At 34.3% G+C, this 25,853-nt stretch overlaps 1 protein-coding gene and 1 pseudogene across 4 annotated transcripts in view; both read right to left on the bottom strand.

Annotated features, from left to right (window-relative positions):
• CCDC138 (coiled-coil domain containing 138) overlaps positions 1–25,853 on the bottom strand; it is a 68,030-nt gene that overhangs the window by 40,667 nt on the left and 1,510 nt on the right. For 3 of the 4 annotated variants that reach the window (XR_016020433.1, XM_019715018.3, XM_074332318.1), the window contains exons 3-10: positions 24,471–24,591; positions 22,887–23,011; positions 21,025–21,209; positions 13,998–14,156; positions 10,601–10,720; positions 6,407–6,484; positions 6,186–6,293; positions 3,117–3,281 (exon numbers count right to left, since the gene is read on the bottom strand). Coding sequence is in view for 3 of the 4 variants with exons in the window: in XM_019715018.3 (XP_019570577.2) it covers positions 3,117–3,281; positions 6,186–6,293; positions 6,407–6,484; positions 10,601–10,720; positions 13,998–14,156; positions 21,025–21,209; positions 22,887–23,011; positions 24,471–24,591 (1,061 nt within the window). In the remaining variant the exon portion in view is untranslated. The remainder of the gene's footprint in view (positions 1–3,116; positions 3,282–6,185; positions 6,294–6,406; positions 6,485–10,600; positions 10,721–13,997; positions 14,157–21,024; positions 21,210–22,886; positions 23,012–24,470; positions 24,592–25,853) is intronic. The other variant, XM_019715019.3, reaches the window with a different exon arrangement.
• On the bottom strand, positions 3,289–6,161 carry LOC141571580 (ubiquitin thioesterase OTUB1 pseudogene; annotated as a pseudogene).

Here is a 25,853-nt window from a genome sequence, read left to right as displayed (position 1 = left end):
AGCCCAGCCAGTCTTTCTAAACTTTTCTAGCGATCTGTGTTTTTAACTGTCTTAATTTCCAATGTGGCTTACCTGTTTCTTCTCAGGAGTCCAACCTCGTTCTTCTCCTGGCATCTGCCTGTGGAAGTATAGTTCTATGCAACGCTAACGTACTACAACACTCATGTCTATTTTCTGAGGTTTCCAAACTATGCCATTGTTCCTGTCAGCACCCTGAATCAGGTAAAACAGAAACCAGCCCTGCAACCAGCCCAACAAGCTACAATGTTGGATGCACAATCCACTCTTGTTTTTGTCCCAAGGAAGGAGCTATGATACAGGAATGTTTTCTCCTGAGTGCACTGTGCTACACTGGAAAAGTTAGGGGCATCCAAAATGCCAGAAATTTTCCTATCACTTTTGATGGAGTTTCTTCCTAGTTATATGTTGGCCTGAGTGCTATAGCTTCTCAACTAGTCTCTAGAATTCTTACAAACAGGTTCTGGTTTATATATATTGTTGTTAACTCAGTGTCTCCATTGGGGAATGAGAGCCTGGAGTTTCCTAGTCTGCCATCTTGATGATGTCAATCTTCTATAGATATTTTTTTCAACCATCATTTTTTTTCTTTCCTTTTTTTAATTGGGGAATATTGGGGAACAGTGTGTTTCTCCAGGGCCCATCAGCTCCAAGTCATTGTCCTTCAACCTAGTTGTGGAGGGCGCAGCTCAGCTCCAAGTCCAGTCACCGTTTTCAGTCTTAGTTGCAGGGGGCGCAGCCCACCATCCCATGGAGGGAATTGAACTGGCAACCTTGTTGCTGAGAGCTCGCATTCTAACCAACTGAGACATCCGGCTGCCCCACCGGCAGCTCAGCAGCAGCTTGTTGTCTTCAATCTAGTTTTGGAGGGCGCAGCTCACTGGCCCATGTGGGAATTGAACCAACAACACTGTTGTTCAGAGCTCGAGCTCTAACCAACTGAGCCATCTGGCTGCCCCAACTATCATTTTTAACACATTTCAGGAGATTCCACCTAGGGTTGTACTGAATTACTTTTTCCTCAATTTCTTTGAAAACATTCTACCTATCTCTTCTTGAGTCACACAAAAAAATCAGTCTTATATGATATACCAATTTGATCATCTACCTAATATACCATATTTAGTCCCCAATGGTTTTTGTTTTTAAATATTAAATCAATCCTCAAATGATAACGGATTACAACTGTAAAAAAGTATACAACAAAATGCATCAGAAGTTTTTAAAGATAGAGAATATTTTGCAAAAATATTTGAGTTATTCTCGTAAATATACTCAAAATAAATAGAGTGGCCAGTGTTGCATACAATAACGTTGTTACGAAAGTTTCAAAAAAAGGGCTGCATTATTTTATAATAAAAAATTGTACAGATTCCTAAACAAAAATCATAATGCTTGTGTGGGCTATAAGTATATTCACTTAAATAATTTGTTAATTTGGTACTATTTATCCTTCCCTTATTTTATTAAGAAGGCTATTCATAAGCTTTAAGACTCTTTTACCTTTACTAATATATTAGTAACCATAAATTGAAAGTAAAATTTCAGTTAAGTATCTAGGCTCCACAAAAATTGTCAGTCCAGAAAAAGTCAATAAATGACTATACTGAAGAATGATAAAAAGAATCTTGTGACAAACATGTGCTAAATAGTCTCCTCTTAGGCCATTAATCTGATATAAAAACAGAATATTACATGATCCATATTCCATTTGTTCAAATTGTCAATTGCTAGCTTTAATATCCTAGTACTGCCCTACTGCATCCAGTTCTAACAAATGAAATTTCACCATAGAACTTTAATACTACAGGCCTTCTTAATTAACAGCTACTCCCGAAGTAAGATACAGACACAGCAGTTGATGTAGGTGCTAAAAGAGACAAAATTGTAAAAAAAGTGTATTTGTTTCCTATTACTCCCATAACAAATTAGCACAATCTTACTGATTTAAAGAACACAAATTTATTATCTTACAGTTCTGGGGGTCAGAAATCTGATATAAATCTCAACCAGCTAAAATCAAGGTGTCAGCAGAGCTGTGTTCCTCTCTGGAGGTAGGAAAGGGTCACTCAAGTTGTTGGCAATACTCGGTTCCCTTTGGTTGGAGGACTGAGGTCCTCATTTCCTTGCTGGCTGTCAGCCGAGGGTAATTCCTAGCTCTAGAAGCAATCCACATTTCTTGGCTCATGGCCATCTCTTTAAAGCTGGCAAGCATGGGTTGAGTCTCTGACCTACTCATCTGCCTCTTTTGTCTACTTTAAAGAACTCCTGTTGCTGGGCCCACCAGATAATCCTGGTTAATCTCTAACTGGAGGTCAACTGATTAGCAATCTTTATTCGCTTCTTCCATGTAACAGAACATACTGACAGGTTCCAGAGATTAGGATATGAACATCTTGGGGGGCATTATTCTCCCTAGCACAAATGGCACTTAGAAGAAACTTTTTAGGTAAGGATGAAAACTGAAAACAATTTCCCAATATGAAACCCTGGCCTGTATTTAATAATCATGCAATTGCTTCAGAAAACATTAAACCAAACAAACTTTAGATGTCTAGTCTTCAAAGCTTTAATGTATTTCTTGTGGAATATAACTGTCAATCTCTAATGACAATTTATACCAACTAGAAATTATGACTACCAATATCCAAATTAATGCCTGTAATTTAAGAAAACAGTCATTTCTCTTTGTTAATGAGAAGACTCTTGAAAAGACTTTTTATCCCTTCATAACAAAAGGCAAAATAAAATTATTTTAGTGGGATTGAATCCTAAAATGATGTGTGTCAGGAATTGTTCACATCACTGATTATTTGCCTAACTCTAATATATAATTATTTTTCCATTTTGGGGTATGTTTTTAATTTCTGGCCTCTGTTCTTAAAAAGAAATTCCCATCATGTTAAAAAAAATATAATAAGAAATAATTTTAATTAAGTCTGAAATGAATGTTTTTAGAACTGACTACTGACTGATATGGTCAATTTTCTACCAAAAACACTTTCAATATTTTTTCTCTTGTAAAATATACCATAGGCGTTCCTTTTTTAATCTTCACGTCTACTAAGTCATATATTTCAAAGTAAACAAAAACAAACCTTTACACACTTCTCCTGAATCTCATTTCTCTTAGAAGCAAATCCAAGTACAGGCTTTTCACCATCCATTCCGGACTCTTCACTTTTCAGTTTACTAAGGTGATGATCCGAAATCCAATCCATGAAGATTGTTAAAAGTTCATAAACTTGTGCATTAAGTGGTACCTATATGTAAAAAATTAAATCAAACATTTTAGTTCACAACCTCATAAAACTTCAAAGGCAAGCTTTAAATTTGGTGAGTGATTATAGAATAATTTGCCTAAAGGACTTCACTAAAATTTTACTTAAAAAGCTCTAAATGAAAGAAATTCCAAATCAAAACTCTCCAATTAATATTAGGAACAAGTTAAATGCTGGCACAGAAGGGGTGAAAAACCCATCATAAGGAAATTGAAAGTACTACCCCTTATTACTAAAACAGAGAACGTTCATAAAAATTCTTTATCCAAGTGTGATAACATAGAAAAGTAAAACTGGCCTTAACTTGAGAGCATGAACCACCATAAAGAAAAGATTTTAACAAATTTAAAGGTTTCAAAAGTTAAACAATTTCCACCATGGAACTTTATATTTTCTTCTCCAAAATGCTGTTTCTTTCTTTGTCTTTACATTACAACATTTTATAAACAGGACGTGAATTTTTTTTCCCTGGAAATCCTGTTCTGTGAGTCTACCAAAATGGGAGAAAAAAATTTATAAATTCAGTTACACTGAGTTTAGTATGCCTTCAAATCATTTTTAGCCCATTTAATTCAACATTTGTCACACATCTACTTGAAGCAGGGAACTATGCTAGACTTGATTTTTTAAAATCTGAAAAGACAGAAATATAAAAGCAAATTAATAAACTAATAAAAAGCAACATTAAGCAAATAAACTATAAAAGCAGCATCAGATGACTGAAAACAAAACGTCATTATTCTGAATAAGAGTAACTTTTAAACTTCTTCAAATAAAATAAAATCTTTAGATGAAAATTTTAATCGTCTTCAATACCTGACTATAAATGCTCCACTTTTTTCCAATTCCTTTTTAATTTAAAAATTTTTCATCACCAGCATCCATGGAAGGTTTTATCTAGGCCAGGAAAAGGAGGGGGGTGGGAGTCATGAAATATGACCTTACGACCACACACAGAAAAACCCCTTTGTACATATCTGATGCCTGGCAGAGGGGAGAGTAGGCAGGGAAGTGGCAGACTGGGGCCAGCCCTATTGGTACAAAAATCATAGGGTCCAGGTCAGTAGAAAAGGTAGACCTTACAGGTTTGTGTCGCCACCCTCACTGTGAGGGCCTGGGCTAATGTGATGATGTGGGTGTGGTTTCTCTATTTGTACATGATCTCTACTTCCTGCTGGCAGAACTCCTTGACAGTCCGCCCACCCTCGATGAAGTGTTTGAAGAACAGCTCTCACAATGCAGGTAGCCTGAGGTGAGCAGTCGCAGGAAGACCACCAGGTAGCTCCAGGTCTACCAGCAGGTCGGCTACTGTGGTCTGCTTCTCCACCTGTTCAATCTGGTCTGTAAAAGTACTGCGGAAATCCTCAGCTGTGAATTCATGAAGCCCTGGGACACCAGGTCCTCTTGTCTCTTGGCAGACACAGCCTTGAACCACTAAAATTCCTTGCTGACATCCAGCAGCACCTCCAAGTAAGAGAATCCAAAAGCTCAAGAGCAGCAGTTCCCATCAGGCCCGGCTGTGCCGATATACCCATGTGAGTCCTTTCTGTGGCGGTCCTCGATCTTCTATTGGTGGATGTCATCCTCGGCACACTCCATGTACAGGACGTAAGAGCTCCAGCAGCTGAGACCAGCAGCTTCTGCACAGCCATCTGCTGCTCACTGTGGCCCTACTGAGCCACGACAGCTCCATTACAGGCCAGTTAACACTGTCGGAATCACTGTCCAACAGCAGCTCCTATCTCTGCTGCTGAGGTTCCGCCATTGCCATGTTTAAACAGCAATGCACTCCCAATTTGGGAAAAGAACTAGAGAATTTACAAAATTATTAAAGCCCACAATGAGATATCGCTGCCCGCCCACTGGAGGTCAAAATGAAAATGACTAAAAACACCAAATGTAGGCAAGACTGTGGAACAACCAGAACATTCATACACGGCTAGTAGAAGGATAAAATGGTGCAACCACTTTAGAAATCTGTTCAGCGGTTTCATTCAAGTTAAGTATACATCTACCTTATGATCCAGATTTTCCAATCTTGGTAATATTTCCAAGAGGAATGAAAACACATTGCCTACAAAAAAGCCTTGCACACAGATATTGCTAGCATCTTTATTCATAATAGACAAAAAAAACTAGAAACAGTCCAGGAGTCTATCAAAAGAATGGATAAACAAACTGTGTGATATATTCATACAATGGTATACTACGGAGTAATACAGAGGAACAAACTACTGATGCACTCAACATTATAATGAGCAAAATAAGCCTTACACAAATGAGTACATACTATACAAAGCCATTGACTGAAGTTCTAAAATAGGTAAAATTAATTTATGGTAATAGAAGTCAGGTCAACAATTACTTCTTACAGGGAATAACTGGGAAGGTACATGAGGAACTTTCCAGGGTAATGGAAATGTTCTATATCTAGCTGTAGGTTACATGAGTATAGGCATTTGTCAAAGGTGATCATACTGTACACTTAAGGACCTGCGCATTATGTTACTGTATGTAATTTATACCTCAAAATAAAAAATTCTTAGGAAAAAAATAATAAATGGAGCCCACCCAAGGGATGGATTGCAGTTTTGATAGAAAAGTAACAATGAAGACCTATGGAATCTCAGAACACAATGAATAATAAAGGTATTAAGCTTAAGTTCCTATGATTTGTGTTACTGTGCCTAAAACACTGCTAAATATTATTTTGTTTTTGCAAATAAAAGCATATTTGAAATATTAGAGATATTTCTCTGTAAAAGAACTATTATGGTGAACCCTTTCACACCAAAAAGAACGTTTGCTGAATGAAATAAAAAGATTAAAAGAACAAAAAGAAAATTTCCTCTTTTCCCAATGGAGAAATATTCAATAATATCATACCTTATAAGTTTTTGAAACTGGTACTTTTTCTTGTTTTAAACTTTTCATTTCGTGAGCAACATGGGAATTTTCTTTCAATTTCTGTATTGTCATAAACTCAAACTTCCTCTGTAACAGTACAGATGCATTAATTAAAGAACAATTACATTAAAAGTGAGAAAAATCCAAAGGCAATCATTTTAAAATTCACTTGTGTCAAAAGAGGAGAGCAGACAACTTACCTGCAAATTATCTAAACGAGCTTGAACTCTTTTAGCCTGAATCTCCATCTTCCTGTTTTCTTCACTTACTTCATTTAACTTAAAGTAGAAAAATGTTAGATATTTCAATATAATCATTAAGCTGATTTCATACCAAAAGTTTCCCAGGTAACTTACTATCTTATCTAGTCTGCATAACCAAGCAATGTAACAAAACAGAAATAGCATTCATGATGAAACATCACAGATAAAAATCACCATTTGCCCCTAAGACATTAATAGTATATAAGTTTATTTCATTCTATGAAAAATTTTTAAGTCTCCTAACATCTTACAAGTATTCGTTTTAATGGGAAATGTCTTTTATTTGAAATTTTTGTTGAACTATAATAATGTATGTACAGAAAAGTACACAAATCATTAAGTATGCAATGTAATGAATTATTAGGATTGGATTAAATATATATATTAATTTGGGAAAAACTGACATTACCATATTGAGTCTTTCCACTCATGAACATAAGACAGCCTTCAGTTCGGTTAGGTCTTCTTTAATTTCTTTTAGTAACATTTTGTACTTTTCAGTATACATCTTTCTTTAGATTTATTCCTGGAAGGCTAATGTTTTTGATGCTATTACCTAACGGTATCTTTCAATAAATAATATTTACTATTTATTATTATATAGAAATACAGTTGATTTTTGTATATTGCACTTATATCCAAAGGTTCTCCTAAATTTGCTGAATTCTAATAACTTGTCTGTATACTCGTTTGGAGACCTATGTACATAGGTACATAATCATGTCATCTGTGGGTAATTCTTATTTCTTCCTTTCCAATCCTCACTTTCTATTTTTTTCCCCTTATTTCATTGACTAGGGCTTTCAGTATAATGTTCAATAGAAATAGTAACAATAAGCACCTTTATTTTGTTCTGATCTCAGAGAGAAAATATTTCAATAACTTACATTAAGTATGAATTTATAGTTATATTGTGTTTTTAGATACTCTAATACTTCAGAATTAAGAAGCTCTCTTCTATTACTAGTAATTATCATGAGTTAGTGCCGAATTTTGTATCAATAGAAATTATAATCATTTTTCTCCTTTTATCAGATAATGCATTAATTTTCAAGTGATAAACCATCCTTGTATTCTTGAACTACATCCTCTTATTTGTACATATTATCTTTCTCATGTATTGCTGGATTCAATTTGCTAATATTCAAAAATTTTGTATTTATATTCACGAGAGACTGGTTTGCATTTTTTTTTCTAGCACTGTTCCTGACAGCTTTAGTTTCAAGGTTATTCTAGCCTCATACAACAAGAGGAGTTTGTCTCTTCTATTTATGTTTAAGGTACATAATATTTCATCTTTAAAAGTCAGTCATGAGTCTTATTGTTCCTTCATTGAAAGTGTCTTTATTTTTCTCTGACCACTTTTAAGATTTTATCTTTATCCGAAGTTTTCAGCTGTCTTAAAATAGCATGCCTATGTATGGTTTTCCTCAAAATTTATCCTACTTAGGGTTAACATAATTTCTTAAACTTGTGGGTTGGTATCTTTCACCAGTTTTAGAAAATTCTTGGCCATAATCTCTTCACATATTATGCTTTTGCCCTATTATAATCTTTTTGGAACTCCCACATCAAACTTTTAAAGTTCCACGTCTAATAAGACTTTATTTATAAAAATAGGCAGTAGTCAGGTCAGATTTGGCCCACAGGCCATAGTTTGCCAACATCTGGCATGATGAGTGATGTTATTTGAAATTGCTAAATAAAAAGCTAAATTATTCCTGTGACTCACACAGTAATTTATGATAGCACTGGATATAAATAAATTTGCTGTAGTAGTAGTAGTAGTTTACCATTAAGTTTTGCCAAACTGAGGAGACAAGGATTTTCTATTCTTTTTCCACTTGATCTTTTCATTTCAAGACTTTTCATGAAACTAACAGTTCACTAACCCTGTCCTCTGCTGTGTCTCATCTGCTGTTAAACCCATTTATTGAAGATTTGAAAATCAATTATTGTAGTTTTCATTTTTAGAATTTCAATTCAATTCCCTTATAGACTCTAATTCTCTAACGAAATTCTCAATTTTTTCTACTTTCTTGAACATATTAATCATTATTTTAAAGTCATTTCCTATTCACTCCAATATCTGGATGACCTGTAGGTATGTTCATATTGTCTGGGGTTTTTTTCTCTTCATATTTATTCATACAATTCTCTTTTAATGCGCTTATTAATTTGTGTATAGAATGACAGAAAAAAATTACACTTTTTAATATATGGATTTTCTTTCAGAGTGGGCTCATCCTTTCCTCTATTAAGTATTTAAAATGGGTACTGATCACCTTAATCTGATCAGGAAGTAAGATCAGTGAAAGACAGGCTTCAATTTGAGGAGGGTTCTAGCTACCTCTAGCTCACCGCCTCTTAGGGTATAACCCTTTGCTGCTGTCAGCTGTGACCCTGGACTGTTCATTTGGGACTCTTTCCCACTGATGAATCTTAAACATTAATCCTTGTCTCCTCAGCTTGGCAAAACTTAATGGGAAACTACTACTACTACTACTACTACTACTACTAAAGCAAATTTATTTATATCCAGTGCTATCATAAATTACTATGTGAGTCACAGGAATAATTTAGCTTTTTATTTAGCAATTTCAAATAACGTATCATTCATCATGCCAGATGTTGGCAAACTATGGCCTGCGGGCCAAATCCAACCTGACCACTGCCTGTTTTTTATAAATAGTCTTATTAGAACACAGCTATGCTCATTCACTTACTTATTGCTATAGCTACTTTTTCATTGTAATGACAGAGTTGAGTCATTGTGACAGAGACTATATGGCCCACAGAGTCCAACATATTCACTATCTGGTCCTTAACAGAAAATGTTTGCTGACCCTTGATCTACGCTAAACCAACCAACCATAAAAAAAGCATTTTGCCACTTGGTACCAAAGACTTTCTCCCAAACTCTTTCAGTTTGGGCACACCAGGCCATGAATCCAACTATCAATACGTTCAATCACTTAATAATGCACATACCCACTCCAATCACCACAAGCTCATGCGAGCACATGAAAAATTGTTGAGGATTATATAAACCTAAGAGACAGGAATGGGCTATGATATACCTATGCTAGCAGTTAAAGAAACCTTTCTCTTTTTGAGTGCTAGACTGAGACTGTGATTGGGAAAAAGTAGTATCTCTAGGGATAAAGCAAGCTTCCAGACAACAGTAAACCAAGGTCATATTCCAATTGTGGAAGGCAATAAGTGAACTCAGGGAAGCCAACAAATTAGATGAAGTGAGAAACAGGGTACCTAGTTATCACTGCAAAGGAGAAAGGTTGTAACAAGTAGTGACTACAGGAAATCAAGAACAAAAACAGAAAAGAACACACAGCCTAGCTAAGAAATTCCAGGAGACAAATTATCTCTAAGAATCTGAGCTTAGTAACATTTTAGAATCCATAGTTTTCTAGCCTAATGCTTTAATTTTTAAAGTGACGGGGTTTACCTGAATTTCCACTCATTTACTTCACCTTCCCACACAAATACACACATAATCATTCTCCTGTTCCCTTCAATATATTCCTTCACTTTCATATTTTTCAGTCAAACATTGACAAGATGAAAAAAAGAAAAAAGAAAAAAGATACAACTCACAAAAACATTTGTTATGCAACTTTAGTATTATTAACTACTGACCTAAATTACACTACTTATATAAATAAATAGTTACAGTGAAATATGATACTGGTCTATACTTATGAGACTATAAGCAACTTGAAGGCTTCCTTCTAGTACAGTGCCTAGCATATAACAGATACTCAGAAAATAAATGAATGTTAAATAAGCAGTCATGTGTAACAGCAGTTAAAAGTCCCCAGGTTATCAGGTTTTTTTCTTTTGCTCATTTTTAAATCTAGTAATTGCTTTTATATTTTAAAAAATTTCAAATTGCCAAGCTTCTCAGCTGGTTGCCAGAATAGATATTAATAAATCAAAAACTTAAGAATAATACTTTATATTTAGAAGTATTTTATAATAAAGTTAACAAAGTTAATCAAAATTTTCTCTAGCAGAGGTTCTAGTTCTAAGACTGACTTACACTTTGTTAAATATAAACTATACAGTTCTAGGAATGTCTTATAATCTAATATACATTAAAATAGATCTTACCTGTTTTTTTAAGTTATCATTCAATTCTTTCAATGCATCAAAAGAGGACCTTAGTCTCTTGCTTTCTTTATTTTTTTCCTTAAGAACTTCAGTTAAGTGCTCAACTTCTGTATTATGTTGCTAGAAGGAAAAAAACAATCTGCTCTAAAAATTAGGTAAGGATTCCATGTCACTAATGCTACTGAAGATGAAATAGAAATTGGAACTCCTTGAATCAAAAGGACTTTAATCAGTGTATTTAAGCATATGTGACTAATATTGCAAATAATTTAATATTAATAATATTAATAATTTAAAACTGTATAATCAAAGTAATAACAAAGCATTAAAACCATTTGTTATATACCTATTAAAACATATTATACTTAAGCAGCAATAAGGCTTCTGCTCAGAAAAATCTACCACAGAAACTCAGTGAAATAATTTCTATTTGACATCATGGAATGATACAACAAAGAAGGATTTCTGATCCTTTTCAAGAGACTAGTTATTCATAGCTTTATAGATTAAAATTTAAGGTTTAAGTTACCCTTGAAGAGTAGAAGAAATAGTCCAAAGACAGAACAAATTAAATTTTTGTTCTCATAAAGTAGCTAAAATTGTTTTGCATCTCAAAAAATTTAAATACATAATAAATTTCTCTGAGCCCTAAACTATGACTCTACTTAATCAGTTTTATGAATGATTCACATTAATTTCCCCTCTAATTACATTTAAATGAGATAGCATGTTTTCAATATAAAGTGTGAATATTTATAGTTTCTTTCACCTTTTACTCTCAATTTATTCGTAATGTATTAAAACAAGCAAGTTTATATAGGAAATCTGAAAATTGAGTTAATTGCCTTCTTCCAAATAATCATACAGGTACCATTAAAATAAAGCAGTTATCTTTAAATTTAATAAGAATAGCAGATGGACAAATCTAAAAAGAAAAAAAAAAAATCAACAAGCTAGGATAGAGCTCTCTGAGAATCCAGGCATTTCTTCTTTTAAAATCCTGTTTAAAAATCCAATCATCTGGAAAAATTAGGTTTATGTAATTTTATTATTACATGATTCTTTAATAACTTAGGATATAGTCACAAATACTTTACACTTACTTTAAAAATAAGGTTAATATTCTCATTGTCCAAATTTTCCTACATTCAAAAGATATTAAAAACATATGAGTTCCATTTGCAGTATGGCAAGATAAGCCCACTACACCCTACTTCTCTTACTGATTACAACTAAAATCCAGAGACAAAACACAAAAACCGCAAAAAGTAAACAAAAGCAAGGAATTGCAGAAAGAAGTGAAAACTTGAAGAAGCATCTTCAAGGGAGTAAGTTTCCTGGTTTCATTTTTCCCCCCTTTTCTCTATCAGTCTTCCTCCAGTCACGAGAAGTGCAGTATCAGTACAGGGTGCTAAAACTCTGAAAGAAACTTCCTTTCTGGCCAGGGAAACCAGGAAAAGGGGCCTCTGTGAGCCAAAGAATGTGGGGAGAATCTCAGATAAGCGACACTCAGAAAAAGGATCCTTTCACTCTGGTGTGTATGAACCTGTACAAACTTGGGTTACCTCGATCTGTCTAGGCACAACACAAAACAAAAGTTTTGGAGCAAAGGTGAAGAGATCTGAGCTCAGTTTAAAAATATTACCCCAGTCTCAGGTTAATCCCCTACCCCCAATGCTAGAAGCATGGAAAAGACCACAGCAGGATAGCAAAGGCTTTAAGAACTGAACTAAGATTTAAACCATCTCAGTCTCAGACTAACCCTAGTGGCACATGCACAAGTCAACTCCAAAGCAACACTACAAAGGTGTTGAAAACTGAACTGAGGCTGGGTCACTGCCCACAGAAGGCGAGGAGGAACTTCAGCCTAAACTGAATCGGGCTGACTGCTTAAAAAAAAATAAAATAAAAGCAACCTTCTCCAGAGGATTATAACAGGATCCAGAATCTATACAACATATTATATAAAAGGTCTCAGATACAATCCAAAAGTCATTGGACATACAAAGCACCAGAAAAATGTCACTAAGTCTCAAGAAAAATGCCAATCCTTAAATGATCCAGATGTTAGATTTTTAACTAAGTTGCATGAGGTAAGCGTAAATGAATGCAAATGGAAAGAAATTCTCATGAGGAAAAATCAAAAATAGCTTTAAAAAGAACATAACTGGACATTTTAGAACTTTTTAGAACTTTAACATAACAGAAATTTAAAAATCACTAGATGAGCTCAATAGAAACATGGAAATGAAAGAAGAAACAGTAAATTTAAAGACAAATAGACATTATAACATCTGAAGAACATAGAAGAAAAAACTGACAAGAAGGGAAGAGAGCCTCAGAAATCTGTGCAGTCATAGTAAAAGGCCTAACATGAGAAAGCAATTGGAACAGAAGAAGTATTTCAAGAAATATTGATTGAAAACCTCCCAAATTTGGTGAAAGACATAAATTTGCAAATTCAAAATGTTCAGTGAAATTCAAACAGGATAAACAAAGAGAAAAGCATGCAGAGATATAGCATAATTGAACTGTTGCTGAAAACCAAACAACGAAAAATCATGTAATGATTCTATTTACATGACATTCTGGGAAGACAGAACAGAGACAGAAAATTAGTGGCTGCTAGGGGTTGAGGATGCAGGAAGGAATAACTACAAAGGAGCATAACGAAACGTTCAGGGTGCTGGAATTATTGTCTTGATTATGGTAGTGATTGCAAGACTATGCATTTTTCAAAAAAACAATGACTTTTTCTCTATGTAAGTTATCAATACAGTAACGTATCTTTGGATATGAAACCAAGGATACAATACCACCTATATAACATTCTTGACCCAAATAATTACTCTGAATATAATCTTAGGAAACAATCAGGCAAATCTAGAATATGACATACTCTATAAAACTGTTGGCCTGGAGTCTTCAAAGAAAAGTCACACAAAAAACAAAAATGGTAAAGCTGACTATTCTCGATTCGAAGAAACCAAAAAGATATAAAAACCAAATACAATGCATGAATTCTCTCTAGTTTCTTGATCAGAAAATAAAACAAAAAAGCAATAAAAGACATTTCAGAGACCAGTTGAGAAAGTGAATATGGACTGTTTATTGTCAAAATATCTCATTAGTATTAATTTCCTAATATGATAATATTATTCTTAGGGGATATGTACTCCTAAAAATAAGCATTCATAATACTAAGGAAGTATTTATGGGTACTGTCTCATGATTTTTGCAAGTTACTTTCAAATGGTCCAGGAAAAAAATGTGTATATGTGTGAATGGGGAAGGTGAGGAGAAGAAATAAAGCAAATGTGGCAAAATACTTATAACTAGTGAATCTAAATTAAGAGGAAAAAGAGGAACTCTAATATCAAATGCTATATATAGTTACCTCCTTTATAATCTGAAATCTTGTAAGAACCTCTTCTTCGACACCTTTAATTTTACTCAAGGCAGTTTCATGTCTGAACAGCAGCTGTTCTCTTTCAACTAAAAAATGTTCTCGCTTTTGAAGTTCTTCAGCAAATTCCTGTTGTGCTGTAGTTTCACACTGCATCAAAATATCAGACTTAACTGTTTTTAAAAAGTACATTCACAAATTATATTTTTATTTACTAAAATTGTAGCTTAATCAAATGTTTTTTAGGACTACATGGGTACCAAGTAAAACCTGGATTACAGTAATAGCTAGACTAGTACAGCAGGTAAACTTACACAGAAATTCTATCTTGCTGCAAAATGACATGATACTGTAGTGAGATTCTACTATGATAACTCAAGAGAATTTGGGGTCCAAAATGGATTAGTACTATACAGAATTAATCCCCTATCCAGCTTAAATTCCACGCATGCGCCACTTGAATGTAACAGTCCACTCTTTTACCTATACTCTCCACTCTCTTACCTTCTGGTCTTTCTATCACCTTGGGCTGAAAGACCCCAACCCTGCACTAAAGCACTAACAACCTTCCCTGCCCCAAAGTTATACTGCTAAATACCACTAAAGAAAAACCACACACCAAGGAAAGTACCACCATTGTGAACTCATGGTCTCAAACTTCTACTGGGTTCTAATGCACTCCAGAAATCTTTTTATATTTTCACGGTTGGCTCCCTCTTTCCTATTCTCCATAGTGTCTATTTCAAACCTTCTCCATTCTACTTTAAACACATCACCTCCTACGCTATTCTGTGCGGAGAGCCTCATCTCTAACTTCACAGGGAAAATCGAAGACAGCAGAAGGAAACATCAATCCCTTGCCCTCAACACACACACATTTCTCCTTCCCTATTACAAAGGTAGACTCAGCGTCGCACTGCCTTCTGCCTTCTTATGGAGACTGCTATGCTGACTATCCCTCTAATATTTTCAATCTCTTCCACTTCATCTGATATGAAATCTCTTGGCCCTGCCCTCTTATCTCTTCCACTTCACAAACTTCTTTAAAACTTTGTCTACATTTGCTGAACTCTCTTCTTTACCTCCCAATCACTCCTCAGTTTATTTTAATTTGGCATAAGCCCATGTCCCCCTATTGAAATGTTTACCTATTACAAAATCTGAAAGTCACTTTTCAGTCCTATTTACTGAGTTTCTCAGCAGCAACTTGTACTATTATCCCTTTCTTCCAACTTAAAATATTCTCTTTCACTGGTTTCCATGACACCACATTCTCCCGATTTTGCACCCCACTCTCAGTAGTCTCCTCTGCAGGCATTGCTTCCTCTACTGCCCTTTAACTACTAATGTTCCTCAGGATTGGGCTGAAGCCACTTCCTTTCTCATTCTTCACATTCTTTCTGCTTGGATCCATCCACTCAATGGCAAAAATTACCATGTATGCGCTAATTGCTCCCAACCCACCACTACTCAGCTCTTTCTCCCAAGCTCCAAATTCAAGTCCAAACTGCCTATTTAACATCTCCACCCATATGCTTTCATTAGCAAAAAATAAACATGTTCAGAACTGAATTCAATTAGCCATCAAGGAAATGCAAAAGGAAAACCACAATGATTAGCAATAAAAAAGAAGGAAATCCTGCCATCTGCAACAACATGGATGGACCTAGAGGGTATTATGCTGAGTGAAATAAGTCAGACAGAGAAAGACACATACCACATGATTTCACCAATACTTGGAATTTTTTAAAACATCAAAATAAACAAAACAAAATTAGATTCATAGAAACAAAGAATAAACTGATGTTTGGCAGCGTGGGCAGGTAGAAGGATGGGTGAAAAAGGTGAAGGGGAATATAATAAATAGTGTGGTATCTTTACACAGGGACAAACACCAGACTTAGTGTAGTAAGCACACCGTAAGTTATTAGGTTGGTGCAAAAGTAATTGCGGTTTTTGCAATTATTTTTAACCTTTTAAATAACAATTACTTTTTTTATTTTTTAAGGAGGGCGCAGCTCGCAGTGGCCCATGTGGGGATCGAACCGGCAACCTTGGTGTTATTAGCACCACGCTCTAACCAACTGAGCTAACCAGCCACCACCCCCTGAACCACAATTACTTTTGCACCGACCTAATATATAAGTATTGAATTGGTATGTTGTACACCTGAAACTAATATAACATTGTATACCAACTACACTTTAATAAAAAAAACAACCCACAATGAGATAGCACTCTACACCCACTAAAATGGCTAGAATCAAAAAGACAAAATAGCCAGTATTGTCAAGGAGGAGGACAAACTGGAATCCTCATACACTGCTGGTGAGAATGTAAAATGGTGCAATCACTTTGGAGAATAGCCTGGCAGTTCCTCAAAAAGTTAAACACAGAGCTATCATAGGACCCAGCAACTCCACTCCTAATTATATACCCAAGAGCGATGAAAGCCTATGTCCACACAAAACTTAAACACAAATGTTCAGAGCAGCAATACTCATAATAGCCAAAAAGTAGAAACGGCCCAAATGTCCAACAATTGATGAATGGATAAAGAAAATGTGGTCTATCCCTATAATGGAGTATTATTCAGCAATAAAAAGAAATAAAGTACGGATACATGCTGCAACATGAACCTTGAAAATACCCCATTAAAGAAACCAGTCACTTCATACATACTAAGTATGCTAGCTTTCCATTTCTTTGAAAAGTCCAGAATAGGCAACTCTACAGACACAAAGTAGATTAGTGGTTGCCTAGGACTGAGGGAAGCTGGGGTGGAAATGAGGAACGCTATCTCATGGGTAGGGCGTTTCTTTCAGAATAATGAAAATATCCTAAAATTGGCTGTGGTGACAGTAGTGTAACTTTTTGAACATACTAAAAATAACTGAATTGTACAATTTTAAAAAATTAAAGAGGCCCTTCCAACACGTGAGGACACAGCAAAAAGATGAAGTAAGAAGTGGGCTCTCACCAGATACTGAATCTGCCAGAGCCCTGACTTTGGACTTTCCAGACTCCAGAACTATTGGATATGTGCTCACTGTTTGTTTTAGTGTTTGGTAGACTACTGTGAAGGTACATCGCCTCTTCCCATTTTCTGAGATGGATCAGCACTCAACAGGCTTTCTTCTTTCTTCTGATTATCAGATGCATAAGCTTTCTGTATGGGACCAGGCCTCCATTTTGGGAACCCAGCAAGGTATCTGCCTTCACCTGCTCAGTTCCAGAAGTTCCTGAGGCAGATGCACAAAGCCTTGAAAGAGATGGATTCTAACACAATCATTGAAAGATTCCCCACAATTGGTCAACTGTTGGCAAACAATTGCTGGAATCCCTTATCTTAGCATACGATGAAAGCCAAAAAAATTCTAATATGGTGCCGTGTTATTTGATTAACAAAGAACCACAGAATTCTGGAGACTTGAAACTTAACTCCTGTACACAGGGTTGTTATCTCATATGCTTTCAGCATTTGATATAAAAGCTGTTGGTCTTTTTACTCAAGGTCTTGGGTACGCCCCCTCAGATGACTATCCTGGTTTGCTTTAAAAATACGGTTTTATTATTAGTGTCTGAACTCAGAATCATCTTAATGGATTTAATATTCAAAGGCAGAAATGCAAACTAAACATCAGTGGGATACCCATCAGATTACGGGGAAAAGAGAACTTCAGGATGTTGCTGATAGGAACATAATAAACAGGCACAACCACTTTGCAAAACAATTTGGTAGCACCTTGCTACTATTTCTTCTGATAAGTTAGGGATACTTAAACTGTTTATAAAGGATAGATTCCATCTTGTTTTACATTTATATAGAAATAAAGTAATGGTGGTTTATTTACAAGCTGGAATACTTTTATAGGAGTTAAAATGAAGGAACTAGATTGACATTTTTCCAAATACATAAATCTCAAAAATACAATAATGAAGTTACAAAAAGATTTCCATAGTTATGTCACTACTTATATAAAATTTTAAAATACTCAAAAAATTACATACATATAAATACATAAAAATGATAAAACATGACAGAAAGGATTTACATTAATTTCAGGGGAGTGGTTAATCCTGGGAAGGGAAAGAGAAAATGGGATGAGAAGGCATTTCAATTGTAACTGAAACATTTCATGTCTTTAAAAATATCATATAGCAATATAAATACTCACATTGCAAAACATGAACAATGGGTACACAGTTGATGTTCTAATAATTCTGCTTTTGTCATAAGTATTTTATAAATTAAACTTTTAAAAACTAAAAGTGTTACCAAGTAAAACAAGGACAATGGAAAAGACATTTATATAAAGTCCTCTTTCCTCAAAAAAAAAGTTATGAATTAAAAAAAGAAACAGAATTAAATCTCTCCTCCTACAGTTTTGTTCCCTCTCTCAGGAAAAGCAGCATCATTTATCTAATAGCCAAAAAAGTAAACCTGCATTTTGCTCTTGACTAAAACCTTAGTGCACACTTCCCACATTGAAACAATCTCCAAGATCTATTAATCCAATCTCCTAGATATGTTTGGAATTCATCTCCTTACCTCTATTCCTAAGGCCCTCACCCTGATACAGGACCCCATCAGACTGCCACCATGTCTTCACAGTCTATCCTCTCTCTAGATCTCAACTACTGGTGACAACTTTAAATATCTATATGTAAATGACTCCCAAAGTTAGACATCCATTTAAGAACTATATTTGGACTGCCAGGCTGATATATTTAACTACTTACATTGTATCTCCTTTTAACACTCAAACCTAATCCATTCCAAACTAAAATAACAGTCTTTCTCCCTAAATCGATTCTTTCTCCAAGTTGTACAAACCAGAAATGTGGGAATCATCTTAAAACACCTTATTCTCCCTATACCACATCCAATTCATTATACCAAGTCTGGTCACTTTTGTCCCCAAAAGAAATCTCTAACTGATTCATTTCCATTTCTCTGCTACCACCCCAGTCCAAGTTACCATTACCTCTTGCCTGCTCTACTGCAGTGAAATATAATATCTGGTCTCCCAACTTCCACACCTGTCCCCATCCAATCCATTTAAGTACACAATAAATTATGCAATTCCCTGCTTTAAAAATCCTTAGAGTTATCTCCTACATTTTCCTCGAATGAATACGTTATCATGCTTCAGGGGCTTCTCATACTAGAATGTTTCAGTCTAGCATGTACCCCTTTTACTAGACTAACCTCTACTTATCCTTCAGGGCTTAACTTAATGTTACTTTCTCAGAAAAACCTTACCTGAACTCTCAATCTACCCCAATGAGGTGTTCATATTGTAGCAATATTATTTACTTAAATTTGTAAAATTGGGGTGACCGGATGGCTCAGTTGGTTAGAGTGCGAGCTCTGAACAACAGGGTTGCCAGTTCAATTCCCACATGGGCCAGTGAGCTGTGCCCTCCACAATTAGATTGAAGACAACAAGCTGCCACTGAGCTTCCGGTGGGGCAGCCAGATGGCTCAGTTAGTTAGAGCGCAAGCTCTCAACAACAAGGTTGCCAGGTTCAATTTCCACATGGGATGGTGGGCTGTGCCCCCTGCAACTAAAGATTGAAAACAGCGACTGGACTTAGAGCTAAGCTGCGCCCTCTACAACTACATTGAAGGACAATAACTTGGAGCTGATGGGCCCTGGAGAAACACAGTGTACCCCAATATTCCCCAATAAAATTAAAAAAAAAATAACCATATAAAATTGTAATTATATAGGTACTTACCTTTAACTTCTAATAAGCTATGCCTGGCAAGGACCATACATATTTTATTTACTTCTATATACTCAACACTGAGCATGCAAATGCCTATTAACAGGTGTTTAAATTTTGTTGGATGAATGAAATCACACTGTCTGACAAAAACGTACATACTTTATGATAACTAACACAATAGAAGACCACAAAGTGATTTTTAGAGTCATATTAAACTACAGATTAAACCAGATTAATCCCTTGCACATCATTTTTAAATTAAATGATTGCTGTAGATGATAGATATATCCTCACAACCCTCCTCCATTTTTATCCCATAAAGTATGAGCAAAGGAATCTTCCTAATACACTATTTTCTATTTTGTCACTCTCTTGCTTAAAAATCTGTAATGGTTTTCAGTATTAAAAACCTGTAATGGTTTTCAGTCCGAGTTTTCACAATTTTCTTCCCCAGGCAGGTTAATAAATTCACAATCTGACAAATCACTCCTTTCTAAAAACCTCTCACTTCCCATTCCTTGTACCTGGAGTGCCCTTCCCACTCCTCTCCTCTTTAAATTCTGCCTCAGTCAAGTACCAAGCTAAGTCTCTTTGTGAACTTTTCCCCAGTGATTTTTAGGCCAAAATAATCTTTTCCTTAAATGCTATGGTGTCTATAATCTGAATTATCTAGACAAAATGAGATATTCCTTTTTTAAAAATTTATTTCATGTGTATAGAAATATAACATATTTCCAACTAGAATTTCAAACAGAAATTATGTTTTACATATACTTTGTTCCCTTCTGTACTCCCACCTAGTGGATACTTGATAAATACATGAATTATATCCTTTCGAAACAAAACACCCCAAAGAAGACAGATAAAGGCCAATGTTCTGAACTGAATTTTGGTGAGAGTTGACAAGAGAACTTCTTACATATGGGTATCCAAAACAATGAATCTAGAACACCTACTTCAAAAAGTATACTCTACCAGCAGATTTTGTTTTATTTCTTAAGCAATGGTGGAATGGGATTGGAATAAACATAAAAACACAGGACAATCTGAATCTAAAAAAACACACCTACACATAAAAACACCACTGTTTATATTTTTCTCTCACCATACATTTTTCCCTTCAATAGTTCCAATAAATTGTGTTTGTTCCCTTCCAACCATGTCTTAACACACTCATCGGAAATAATCAAAATGAAATACCCTGTAGTATTCAAATTTTGTAAATGTTTAGTGCTTAGAAAGTAAATATTTCTGAATTCTCCATCCAGTATTTAGTTCTTACCTGTAGTTTCTGATGTATCTGAAACAATTCATCATATATCCGATTGATCTGATGTGGACGTAAATTCTGCTTGTTTGATGCTTTAGATGTTGGAAAGCTGACATGTTTCAAAGGAGAGTCACTTGAATCACTACAACATTCAGTCCAATTTCTTGAATTTGAGGCCAAATTAGTTGGCTGGGCAACTGCAAAGAAAATAAAATTTTAATTATAAACTTTATTAATATACAATTTTAAATATTCTCAGATAAAGTAATCTTCAGGAACAGTTACTTTAAACATGATTTATAGTATTGTTTAAAAGTTTCAAGTAATATATGCAAAGAGAAAGAATGATATAGCAAAGGTGGTAAAATGTTAACATTTAGAAAATTTGGATGAAGGCCATAGAATTCTTTATGCTCTTTTTACAACTTTTCTGTAAGTCTGAAATTATTTCAAAATAGATTATTTTAAAGTGCATGAAAACACTCATGTATTAACTGTCTAGGCCAAGAAATGTAGTTACCTCAGAAACTCCTAATCACATTCTCCCTTCTCCCCTAAACCAAATTAACCACTAACCCACATATAGCATTAATCATTGCTTCACTTTAATTTTTACTACTTATGTAAAAAAACAAAAAAACACCTTGTCTTTTTACCTGTTTTTAACATTAGATCATATCTATAATTATATAATCATGCAATTATGTAATTTCTATAATCTTCTCCTTAAAATAATATGTTATTTGTGAATGCTAGAATTAGGTTCACAAATCCTCACTGCTTTATCTTATTTTATATTTGTATACGCCAGGAGAAGAGATGCACAGAGGCTATCAATGGGGCAACAGCGCTCTCAGTCCTGCAGCCAAGAGGAGGAGGATATCATCTCTGCCTCTTTCTTTGAAATCCTAACAAAACTATGATATACAGCCAGGTACATAGAGATTAACTACTAGTTCAGTCCCTAGTACTTAAGGGAGCCAATGCTTAATTACTGTATTTTGCCATGTATAATGTGCACCTTTTTGCCCAATTTCGTGAGGGAAAAATAAGGATGCACATTATACACAGGTAGTACTAATTCCATATCTATAAAAATGTTTTATTTATGCTTATGAGTTAGAAGTGTAACTAGAAATCAATAACTATATCCATATGCAAAATAATACCCTGGAACACGATAATCAGTTTTATTGAACTTATGACATTTGCAACAAGGAAGAGTACTTAAGGCTTCTATGATGCGTAAACATCATAAATTTATTACCATACATAAAATTTCTTGTACTTTGTATCTGTTCTTGTGTTTGGCAGTTATTTGTTACATAAAATTTCTTGCACCATAATATGTTACAAAATAAATGCTAAAATTCCTTTATAATACAAAAAACAAGTACCTAAATGTAAACAAACAGAAATTTGAATGAAAAAATTAAAAGGAAAGATTTTTCCCTGAAAGTTTGGGCCAAAAACGTGGGTGCACATTAGACACAGGAGCACATTACACATGGCAAAATACAGTAATCTGGAGTATTTTCTTAAAATATTAAAGGATTAGTTAAATACTACCACAATCTTTAACTCACTTCCTAACAAATACTGACATGAGGAAGAACTAAAGAAATTTTAAAAGTACTCAATTGATTAACTTATTTTGGTAAGTTCTGAGAGTTTATGAATACACAGGAAAATAATGTTTATCTTTTTCTCCTTTAAATAACAAGCACAGTAACTATTCTCATGGCTTACAAAAATTCAGAACACAGAAATACAGACACCTGATGAGCAGTGTTATTACTATGGGGTAAGCTTTGTGTGTTCTACTTCACAAAGTTACTATTTAAATGATATTCTAAAGTGAATATTTTTTTTACCTTTTTCTATTTCTTTAAAAGACTGCTTGGTTATTTTGGAGCTATTAACTCTATGATCATTTTCAATTAACTCTTCCGTTTCCCGTTGCTTCAAATCACGAAAAGAATCCTGTTCATTATCTAGGCTTTAAAAAAAAAATTTCTATCACAGCCTTCTGGAAGTTTACAATAGCATTTTTAAAAGATAAAACTGCTTTTCAACTAGTAACAGCATTACAGTTGAGAGAAAAGTAACAAGTAAACATTTTTTAAAATGCAAAAGTAAAAATGTAAAAAGTAATAGTCATTGATCCTGAAAACTCACAAGTATCTTCGTGCATATACAAATGGGCTTAATTTAAAACTTCATATACCTGTGAATGCTCTAAAACTGCCAAACTCTTTTTGAATCCTAATACTTTTGTGAGGTAAACATAACAGGTATTGTTCTCTATAATTTTAGTTTAACGTGAGGAAACTGAACCCTAAATCATTTAAGTAACTGAGAGGTGACATAACTAGAAAAAGATGGAACAGAACTAGAACCCTAGGTATTCTCTCCAAAAACATGACCTCAAAGTTGAAATTTCTCAAGCAGTGCTGTTCAAAAAGAATATATTGCAAGCCACATAAGGTAACTAAAATTTTCTAGTAGCCATATTAAAAACATAAAAAGACGTGAAATTTTAACCATATAACTCAGTATATCTAAAAGATTATTACATTGGCATGTAATCCATATAAAAAAGTATTAAGCTATTTTACATTTTTAATCCATCTTTGAAATCTGGTGTGTATTTTACACTTACAACATACTTCAGTTCAGACAAGCCCTATTTCAAGTACTCAACAGCCACATGTGGCTACTGTGCTAGACAGTTCTCTAATTCTAGATTAGATCATAACTAGGGATTGTGAAAAAAACTCCAATGTTATCAAAACCTTCATAGTCCCAAAGCTTCAAATTATCATTTGAAATTGTACCCAGATCATTCACTTATAGAAACAAAAATTTATAAAACTATCAGTTAAATATAAGGAAATAATTTCTATGAATTCCTAATTATCTTAAAGAAATTTTCACTTTCCTTGCTCTATATTCAATCTACCTCATGTCCAAATCTTGAATCCAGATCAACTAGGTTACTTTTTGAATGCCAAACAGTAATAACAACACTGATGACAACAGCATGTTTGAATGCTTTTCTATATACCAAACACTGTTCTAAGTACCTTACATAGATTAATTCCTTTAAGTAGAGAATGAATCATTTACATAAAAAAAAAATTCAAGCTCCCAAATATCACCTTAGCTTCCACTGGTTTTATACTTGTTTCACCCAGAGGAAAATTTCTATAAAACTGCTAATCCCTTCCAGCGCAGCACTATAACTTATATATTTCATAGTTACCATCTTCCCAGACCAACTTCTTCAATCTCTCAACTACCTAAAATCCATTTCTTACCACACTACTAGACACACACTATTCAGAAGGCTCCAAACTGCTTATACTTCCTGCCAGAGAAAAACAAACACATAAATACATAAATAATCCACCCCTTCTTAGTTTTCTGAGCGACTGAGGGGATTTGGGGTACTTTACCAGTTCCCATTTAAGTGCTTGAATGAACTACAAAGAGGTGTAGTGGAATGCTTTCTTTCATCAGAATAACACCTTAATGGGTAAACAACTTTATCTCCAGATGAGTAGAAAACCAAATCATCTGTTAACAAAAAAGAAAATAGCAGAGATTACTAAAATCAGATATTAATGATCTCATTCTAGGCTCCTAAAGATAAGATAGCAAAATCACTTAAATGTTATTTCTTATCTGTTTCCCAAATGTAAACTTCCAGAAAAACAGGCATCATATCTTACATTATACTATAGCACTTTACTGATTACAAAATGCTCTTTCATCCATTACCTTATTTGATCTAAGCAACTCTGTGAAGTAAGCAGAATATGTGCTTTTAACTTTAGTCTAATGGTTAGGAACCTAAGAACCAGAAAAGTTGTGTAAATTTTTCTAAGTAACACAACTAGCAAGTGGAAAGGCTAAACATTAAACGCTTTATTTTTTAATTTTATACATTTTAAACATTAAACATTTGTTTAATAAACCATTAGCCTTATCTAAATTCAGTGAAAAAAAAGAGCTTCTCTGATAAGCTACTCAGAAATATTTTTAAAAGTATGCACCGTTTTCTAACATTCATTTTTATGCCTTAGGAATTTAATGAACTATACTTTTTAATTACATTTTGGAAGGCTGGAATTTTTAGGGCAAGTTTCAAAACTAAACTACAATTTTAATTTAAAATGTTTTTAAGATACTAGACTCAGCAATAACTGGAATTTTTTTTTAAACTGAACAAATGTTTCAGAAGAATATCACAAGATTTCAAAATGAAATAAGCTTGGGAAAAAAATGAAATTCTCTAATTCACCATCTGATGAACTTTCATTTTTTGGGGGGAGGGGATCAAACCATTTTATTGAGAGCCGTGGGGGCGGGGAGTTGGGGAGGAACGGGGGAGGGAGGCTGTGTCAAAGGACTGGGAAGACAATGAGATCGGTATCTTCAGCCAGCTGAGATCTCTCTGATGAACTTTTAAAGATATTAACTGTTTCTGCTGCAATCATCTCAAAGTTCAATGATTATACTCACTAATAAAGACATACTCAAGAAGTATCAACAAATCAAAACATTAATGGTTAAACTACACGTTAGTCAGTTTACCACATAATGTTCCAACACACCCAATCCCACAGTATAATTATCAAGTACATTTTTGTTTGATAAATTCCTCCAGTCCAATAATTATTATCCTAATAACTCAGAAAAGTTTGTGCCTGAAAAATAGCAATTAGTTTTCTTTACCCAATATACTGCTTAATTTTTTATATATCTTAAAGGCAAAAATACTGTAATTAAAGCACCAAAAAATTCAATCACTTTCATTTTTAAAGGCATCTTACACA

Source organism: Rhinolophus sinicus, chromosome 2 (genome assembly GCF_057876585.1).
Source record: "Rhinolophus sinicus isolate RSI-liver-muscle chromosome 2, RSI-T2T, whole genome shotgun sequence".
In the NCBI taxonomy this organism is placed as follows: Eukaryota; Metazoa; Chordata; class Mammalia; order Chiroptera; family Rhinolophidae; genus Rhinolophus; species Rhinolophus sinicus.
This window is presented reverse-complemented; position numbering and strand designations above follow the sequence as displayed.